A 9,488-nucleotide genomic window follows, 5' to 3' on the forward strand; every position below is an offset into this window, starting at 1 on the left:
TGGCTCATGGGGGAGAGTGTGGTGCTGATAACACCAAGGCCACGGGTTCGGATCATATATAGGAATGGCCGGTTGGCTCACTGGCTGAGTGTGGTGCTGACAACACCAAGCCAGGGGTTGAGATCCCCTTACCAGTCATCTTTAAAAAAAAAAATCCCAGACTCCTCCCTTGGAGATTTCTGATTTAGTATGTTTGTGGTATGGTCTGGGAATCAAACAAATGCTCTAGGTAATTCTTACGGTCATACAGGTTTTGGAAATACTGATCTCTAAGTTTCCTCCAACTTTAATGTACCATTTGTAAATCTGAAGAGGGTAGGTGATAACTCAGTCCTTTTGTCCTTGTTGGAGCCCAACACACTTTTTATCTTTCTCAATTCATTGTCTTGAATAGGCATTTGAGAAAATTCTCTTTATAAATTCATATTCTATAAATAATTTTTTTCCCTTTTTTGTTCTATTGTAGGATGGATCTGTAGTCCTTGACTCTTGTGAAGTGTCAACAGAAAATGATCAAAGTACTCGATTTCCAAAACCTGAGTTAGAGATTCAATTTACACCTTTACGGCCAAACAAAATGGCAGTGAAACACCCTGGTTGTACCACGCCAGTGACAGTTAAGATTTCCAAGGCCCGGAAGAGGAAGAGTAATGAAGTGGAGGAGGTAAATACTTAACTGATGAGTAAATTTAACACATGAGTCTTATTATGATTAAGCTCAGCCATCGTATATAGTTAAGCTTTGTTACACTGCCATCTTGTTCATAAGCACTGCTGTTTGGGACCATAATCATAATTTATGTCATATTTTATACCTTTTAAGAATATCACTGTTGTTTAATAGTCCTCAGAGAAAAAGTTATGGATATTAAAATATATAGCTTATCCCTTCTTTCTGTTAAACTGTGATTGGTTAGATGATGGTGGATTTTATTGGAGAGCTGTTTCAAAATTCCAGGCCTATTCAAATTTAGTCAGTTTTCCTTCAGTGGAAGAGAAAAAAGGTTGATATAGAAGTTAGAGAAACTGAAATGACTAACTTGCTTGTTATCTTTGTTATTTAACTAAAATTTTAGGTCTCTGTGGTCATAGCAAGCTTTGAAAGAGGAATTCCTTTTTCATTAGCCAGTATTAAAATTTGGGCCTCTTTTTAGTGGTGGGCTAAAAACTAACTCCTTACTGCAGCTTCTTGATTGTAGGATTGCCAAACCTTCCACTTTGTCTTAATAGATTTGGCAATCACGTAAGCTTTCTGATCCTCAGTTTCAGTTTCTTTCTATTTGAAGTAGTGGATTAATATGTTTAAAATGCTTACCCTTTGCTCTATATAAGGTAGATACATAATAAATGGTAATATTTATTTTTAAAGTAACTGTTTTAAGTTTAATTATAAACTCTCTAGCAAAATAACTTATTCCCAGCTTTCTTTTACTCCTTTGAAGAGTAGTATATTTTCAAGCTGGTGGAAGAGCAGAAATAGTATTAACCATACTCCTGAGGCTCTCTGTCAGGTAATAAATTCGCTGAGTGATTATTATTTAGCATAGTTTTCCTGGTATACATACAACATCTTTAGAGATAGTTTTGTGTGGATTCTTATTAACTTTTACTCTATTTTTTTTTCATTTATGTTAAATACGTTTTGAATAGCATTAAAACACTAAGTATTTTAATTTCATCATCAGCTATGTAAGTTGACTTTTCCTTGATTCATTTTTTCCAAGAGAAAAGAAAAAAATTGAGTTTAATATTCAAGAAGGTTAAAATACAAATATTTTATTCATTTTACTGTTGGTTTATACCCTTCATGTGTATTTCAGAAAAGATTTACAGATTTTTGTAGATATATCACGTAGAAACTTGAAAATTTTAATCGATTTTGCTTGATCTTCAGTGCGGTAATAAACAGTATATGGGTCCTCATTAAAATTATTTTTACAGTACTATAATCAATCTAGTGAAGACTCCAAAGAGTTCTTTCCTGAACATTTTGACTGTGGAAGCTTAAAATATAGTATTTCTTCATTTGCTTCCCACAATTACCATCTGTCTCTCCTCTTTCATGGAGTCTCCTTCTTATGACCCTGTGACTTCTGCTTTATAACTTCGATTCTAAGGTTCAGTCATCATCTTTTCTCTGCTTCTCTTCTTGCTTTTTTTTTTTTTTTTTTTTGGTATGTTTATAATCTTTGCACCAGTTCAATTCAGTGAATATACTTAAAAAAAGGCTTTGTCCTGCATGAAGTTATATGGGGAAAAGAAGGGTAGGATGCCATGCCTATTTAGTAGAGAAGAAAGATTATAATATTTCTTAATTTTCACATTTAACCTGTGTTTATACTGAAGTTTGTTTTTGTTTTATTTTGTTTTGGATATTGCCAAATTTCAATGAGAGGTCTTAAACATAGATGCTTATATGATTTGAGAGTTAGGGAAAGGATTGGTATGTTGCTGTGCCTGTGTTTTAAAAATGGGGTTCAAATAAAAGATGTTAGTTATCCCTCTTATGTTTTTCATTTAGCTCATGTAATTTCATTATTTATGATGTGTGTGAAAAATTCACACCTTCAATCAGTTTCTCAACCTCAGCCCAACTGACATATTGTGCTGGATACTTCTTTGTTGTGGAGGCTGTCCTGTTCATTGTAGGGGTGTTTAGCAACATTTCTGGCCTCTTTCCACTGTGCCAATAACATCTCCCTTTTCCCTGCAGCAAAGACAACCCAAAATATCTGCAGACATTGCTAGTGTCCCCTGAGGTCAAAATTGCCCTCAGTTAAGAACCACTATCTTAAGTAATAATGTAGCTTTTTTCAGATTTTCTTTTTTGAGTCTGGAAAAGAAAATATTGTCAAGATATTAACTGGTGCTAAAATTCATTATTTTCAGGACCTGGTGAAATGTGAAAATAAAAAGAATGGTACACCCATAACTAATTTGAAGTTCCCTGTTTCAGAACATAGAAATTCTTCTGTCCAAAAGGAACATAAGGTTTGCCTTTTAATTTGTCCACAGTGGACCATTTTTATAACTCATATTTATAAAGTAGAAGATGAAAATAAAGATACCAAATTCTGATTAGTAGTTAATTATCAAGAAATCCAGTTGTATATAATTATAATTCATTTATATTCTATTTCTTATACATCTGATTCAGCTTAGAATATAACCTTTAGCATATGGTCAGTAGCAGGCTCTTCGTCATGTGTTCACTTCTGACTTAACACTGTCTATCAAACTCATTTTATCATTCTCTGGCCCCTTTCATTCCTCTAGTAATATACTTAATCCCCAATTTTTTACCTGAGAATTCATAACCTGTCACTGGTCTCTTTAATTTAGCTGTGGCCATAACTATTTTCTTCTGATATTCCTCATGAACAATAACAAAAATTGTTTGTTTCTTAGGTTTCCACACGTCCAGCATGTAAGAAAACATATTCTTTACGGAGTCAGGCATCCACGATTAGTGTAAACTTGGCCACTAAGAAAAAAGAAGGAACACTACAGAAATTTGGAGACTTCTTACAACATTCTCCAACAATTCTTCAATCAAAAGGTTTGCAGAAAATTAAATAAATGATCTTTTATGTATATAGGGTGCTTTCTAATATCTGATTGGTGTATAAACTCAAAAACTGTTCAGTTAAGTGAGTATTATATTTTAAAAAGGCATTGTTCTATGCTAGGTACTGTGGGAAGAAACAGACAAAAGGATGATATGGATAGGTGTTCACTATGTAGTGGAGGAGAATGAGTTATATTTAAGTAATTGATCCAGAGCAGACTGCTTAACATAATAATAGAGGTACAAGCAAAGATGTATAGTAGTACTGGAGGGAAGAGAGCTATTCTGATTGGGGGGCTTTGGAAAGATGTTATAGAAGGGATGGGATTTAGCCTGGCTATAGAAATGTTGCCAGGATAAAACTCTCTACAGGTAATTACTGTGAATATTATGGTATATATCCTTATAGTGTTTTTTTTATCCAATGCATATGTAAACATTACCTATTTATATATAAAATGTCAAAAACATGTTTCTATAAATATTGAGTTTAGTTGCAAAAATAGTATGTGTGGTGCTTTTTCTTTATAATGTGGACATATTAATATCTGTGGTGTATATATTAAGATATAACACACACACACACACACACACACACACACACACACATACACATGCACATCTACCAGAGCAGATACTTTTAACACAGGCAGAGTACCAGAAAAGTGTTGGAAATGTTCATCCAATTCTAGGTAGCAATATGCGTCTGGCATGTAGAATGTGGAGGTACTGTTTGGGAAGTGGAGTGGAGTGGTTTTTTGTGAAATTACCTTAAGAGAACTTAAGGCTATACAACCACTGAAAATTCAGCTTTTGAAAATCCAGGTTGCAAAGATATGTCATCATTAAAAGGAATGTAATGCCATATTATTTTGAAACTGAACTGTCTTGAGTTTTGGAGTATAACTGTTTTCCTTGAAGACTGAAAATATTCTATATGTTTGCTGCAGCATGCCTTAATGTAAAGTTTGGGAACTTCAGACTTATCAGACCTGTACATATATTTTTTCAAAAAATATATATATATTTTAAATGTATAGTTTATGTAAGCATAGAAAATACCTGGAGGGACAAACAGCAAACTGTTAAATGTCTAAATTTGGACATGAGGGATTCTTATTTTAGATTCTTATGTCTTTTATTTAAATTATATTGACCACCACTTATGTATTAAAAGGAAATATATTTTCAAGGAGAGGAGGTACCTATAAGGTAAAAACTTCCTTATGTGATTGACTTACTTCCTTAACAGCTTCCCCAACAATATGCATGACATGGATTTTTTTTTTTTTTTTTACTTTGTTGCTTATTTTTAGGAATTTATATCCCTATTTTGGATTGTAACTATAATATACATCTATTGTTGTGGGTCACTTGGGAATACAGGGAAAAAAGAAAAAAATAGAGATTAGTTCTTACTTGAAATTCTGCTCCTCTGATAATCACTGTTAATCTATTACTCAGTATCACTGGTCTCCCAGCTTTCGCCTCTTTACTGTGTCTCCTGTCCATTTAGTACTTGCCAACCAGAGTGATCTTTTCAAAGTGCAAATTGAGTTATGCTGCTACTCTGTTTGAAATCCTTTTAATGATTTTCCATTTCCCCTTCTGATTCTCTCTCTAACCTATTTCTTGTTATTCTATGGTTTGATAACTAACCGACTTCAACCATACCAGCTTCTGACAGTTCCTATAATATGACATTTTCTTTCTTGCCTTGAGGTTATTGATTTTTTTTTTTTTTTTTTTGCTTTTTCTTTTATCTGGAGCATATCCTGGCTTTTCTCATAGATGTTCCCTTATCCATCAGCTCTCATCTGATACCAACTTATCGGGGAGATACCTTCCTTCTTCTCTCTATCACTAACCTTCATCCCTAGCTTTATTTAATCTTTATTACTCAATCCTATTTTTTCTTTTTGTCTTAACACTTATTTGAAGTATAATTCTTTGTTTTCTTATCTTTTCCACTAGAATATGCCTATCTAGTTCACACTCTTAGCTCTTAGTATAGTGGCTGACACATAGTAGTGAGTAGTTTGGCTCCAGACCAAAATCATATGTGCGATTTTTTTTTTTTTTTCCAGGCCTGTCCATAGGCAGTTGCAAAGATTTACCTAACTGGCCTCACAGGGGAAGGCTTTCCTCTCTATACTAGACTTGGTGCACTGCTAATGCACTGTAGTCTCTAAAAGGAGTTATAGTCACGGACTCCAGTTCCCTGGCCGTCCATGCTCTTACACATATCTGCATTCCTAACTTAGGTGCCTCCATTTGGAGCCTCTTTATTGAGGCCTTCAGCAGAGGCCTTCCTCTGATGCCTTCTTATGGAGTGGAAGGAGAGAGAACTTTGAAGACTCTTTTCTCCACTGTGACTCAGTACTTTTCCACTTGTAGCTCTCACCCCCTCCAACCCACTCCCCACTCTCCATCCTTCAAGGTCTGTAAAACTCTAAGAGCCTTTTGTTCGGGGCAGCCTGAGCAGTGAGATGACCCTTACTTCTGTGCCGATCTGCCTGACCCTAGACTGTGTACCATTCCATGGGGAATATAGAACAAGGTGAATAGAAGTTGATGCTTTCTAAGGTTTAGCCTCTTGCTTATATTATTGCACTAAGTGGTTAAAAGGCTTGAGTGTTGCTTTCATTTTGGCTTGTCTTAGTTGTCTGCTTTGATACCTGGAAGCTCAGCTCTCTCAAGCTCAGCTCAGCCCTTGACTCTCAATTTAGCATATGTTCTTAAATTTTTTTTCTATTTTATAAAAAATATAGTTGATATCATGTTTCTGTGGATTTTCTGTCCAGGAATTTTCCCAGATGGAAATATGTTTTCTCTTAAAATCAATATCTTTCCATTAAAAAACAAATGTACAAATAAGAAATTTAAAAAATTCTTATTTTACTTCTCAGAAGCAATCAACTGTCAACAATTTGGTTTCTATCCTCTGTTGTGTGTGTGTGCGAACTCTAAGTAAAGGGTTCTCAATTACAAAGTGTATTAAAAAGTGTTAATATCACATAAGTACTGAGCTAGGTCTATTACTTTATTATTTTTGATGCTTCATGATCCACTATATATATATCCTGCATTTTTTCTTAATACAGCATAAACCTCTTCCGCGTTATTAACGATGTTTGAGTTTTATTGGTTGTCCTGTCATTTACCAAACATTTTCACTATGTTGAATATTAGTCAAATGATATTTGCTTTTTATTTTTGCCGTTGATCATTATTTTTTGTGTGTTAGCCATTTAATTTTTTTCTTTGTGAATTTGTTACCAAGATCCATTTGCTTGCTGCTCAATAGCCAATAATTGAGAGCAAGTGTTGGTGTAAGGAAAGGTAGCCTTTAATCAGGAAGCTGGCAGCCTGGAGAAATGGTAGACTTATGTCTCAAAGACCATCTCCACCTCTCCCAGGTTTGCCAAAGGGTTTTATAGGGTCTGTGATGGAAAGCTGACTCATGGTGACCAAGCAGGGATGTGCAGACCTGCTTGAATATTTCAGATAATCTTCAAGGAACTTCCCAGGTGGGAGTTGACCAGCATCATACTTCATTCTCCAAGGGTTCAGTTCCTGTTATTCTCAAATATGATCAGGTTAGTAAGTTAGTAAAGAATGGCCATCTGGATTAATAATTTTCCCTCTAATTATTTGTGTACAATGTGAGTGTAAGAGTTATTGTGTTTTGGCAGTTACTTGCAGGCTATGTGATTTGGGTTACAGAAGAGAACAAGTTTTTAAATTCAAAGGCTTAACAAAATGGAGTCACTTATGTTCAGGTTACAAATTGTCTATTCAAGTCCTTTCACCATTCATATATTGCAATGTTTTTCTTTTTAATTTGTGTATGCTGTTTTTTTATTAAGGATTGCAAACATTTGCATTTAGAAAATTATTTCAAGAATTAATTAACATTTTTATTTCGTAGCAAAGAAGATGATTGAAACAATGTGCTCTTCCAAATTCTCAAATATAGAAGCAAGTAAAGAAAATGTGTCTCAACCAAAACGAGCCAAGCGGAAATTATATACAAATGAAATTTCATCTCCTATTGATATATCTGGTCAAGTGGTAAGCTAGTATTTCAGTTTTCACTAATTTAAAACTATTCTTTTTAATTCTGAAGTATTCGTAACAATTTGAATTTTACAATGGTTTGAATTTCTATTCTTTAGATCATATCTCTTAAAATACATGCTTTAAACATTATACTTTTAGTTTCAGAAGTGTTAAATTTATACTAGTTAAATATAAATGCTGTGTTAATGTACACAGGTTTCATGCGTTTGCATTTGAAAACTCATCAGATGAATTTATTGCCATCAGTAGAATATTACCATAGTGATTTATTTGCTTCTAACATCTATTTTTCTTGTTATCTTCATCACAAGAATTGCACAAATCTGGGCCTGTGTGTGCCTGGTAAAAATACAGAATTGATATTCAGCCATTTCCTCCCACCTTTCCTTTAAGCCTTCCAGGTTCTAAAAGACTTTAGTTGTCATTTTGACTCTTACTCATTCTTCTCATTGAGAGCAGTCTGTGCTATTACAGGGAAAGTTCTAGTTTTCTATCATACTTGCATTTGCTTAGTGGATGAAAGCAAAGGAAGAAAAGTAATTAAAGGAAAAGACTTCAACAGAAAGAGACCAAGAAAAATCAGGAGAGAACTTTTTTTGCAGTAGTAGCTATGAGAATGAGATTGTCTTGAAGGCAAGTGGTAAAGAATTAGGGTCAATTAGGACATGCTGTTTATAAGTACTATTCTGTTAGTCACTTTTCACCATCTGTCTGATTAGTATGGTCATGCACTGCATAACGATTTTTTCAGTCAATGTCAGACCATGTATACAATGGTGATCCCATACGATTATAATGACTATACCATATACCTAAGTGTGTAGAAGGCTGTACCATCTAGGTTTGTGTAAGTATACCCTGTGATGTTCACACAACAATGAAATCGCCTAACTACACATTTCTCAGAACGTATCCTTGTTGTTAAGCAATGCATGACTGTACGTAATTTCCTCCCTTATCTGAGAAAATTATTTCTTAGTTGCAGTATTATGTGCTTTCTCCTTTTTAAGTTATACATTTGTTACTGTGAAAGATCATTTCTTAAAATTATTTAGGCTCTTGTCTCCAAATAATTTAATAATTATTTCAGGCTCTGTATGGCCTGAATTCAAATACAAAGTGTAGATATTTTAATTCTAGAATTAGGTAGTGTTGAAAGAATCTTTTACAAAATTTATTACTTGTTTAGGCATGAATTTTTATACAAGTTGGTATACCTGCAGTCCAAGCAGACATATAATGCTCTAATTTACCTATTATTTCATTTATTAACCACATGAACATATGTAATTCATTATAAACAAGCTTTCATTTTTATTTTCACTCATAATTTTGGAAAAACTGTTCAATTATTAATTTCAGATTTTAATGGACCAGAAACTGAAGGAAAGTGATCACCAGATTCTCAAACGACGACTTCGAGCAAAAACAGCCAAATAAATTATTTGTGGAAAATGTTTTCATCTAAATTTTATATTCATAATCATTGTAACTTGCATCCTGACTATTTAAAGATGACTATATTATGATGCATTAAATCCCTGTATTTATAGAATGCTCTTTTATACATAGTGTAATTTTAATTGAATAAAGAAAATTAATCGACACTCAATTTACTTCTCTGCTTTTATAAGGCTTTTTAATAATAGCTTCTTTTCTTTTTCTTCTTTTCAGATTGTGTGTATTTTCCTATTATCTCAGGCATTAGGTCAGCAAACATCCTAAGAAAGACGCTGTTATTCTCATTTTTCTGTATATGATGTTGTAGGTCAGGTATTTGGTTTATTTACATTTAACAGTGTCTTATGGATTATTTTTAACAGTTATTTGTTAGGAT

The 9,488-nt window shown here is 33.6% G+C and overlaps 1 protein-coding gene across 1 annotated transcript in view; it reads left to right on the forward strand.

The window, feature by feature from the left end:
* Positions 1-9,187, forward strand: part of KIF20B (kinesin family member 20B) — a 78,367-nt gene extending 69,180 nt beyond the window's left edge. Inside the window, exons 29-33 of the mRNA XM_063102134.1 lie at positions 467-664; positions 2,890-2,991; positions 3,409-3,559; positions 7,500-7,642; positions 9,014-9,187. Coding sequence (XP_062958204.1) covers positions 467-664; positions 2,890-2,991; positions 3,409-3,559; positions 7,500-7,642; positions 9,014-9,091 — 672 coding nt within the window. The 3' untranslated portion in view covers positions 9,092-9,187. The remainder of the gene's footprint in view (positions 1-466; positions 665-2,889; positions 2,992-3,408; positions 3,560-7,499; positions 7,643-9,013) is intronic.
* Positions 9,188-9,488: the final 301 nt, after the last annotated feature.

This window comes from Cynocephalus volans, chromosome 7, assembly GCF_027409185.1.
Source record: "Cynocephalus volans isolate mCynVol1 chromosome 7, mCynVol1.pri, whole genome shotgun sequence".
NCBI classification, from domain to species: Eukaryota; Metazoa; Chordata; class Mammalia; order Dermoptera; family Cynocephalidae; genus Cynocephalus; species Cynocephalus volans.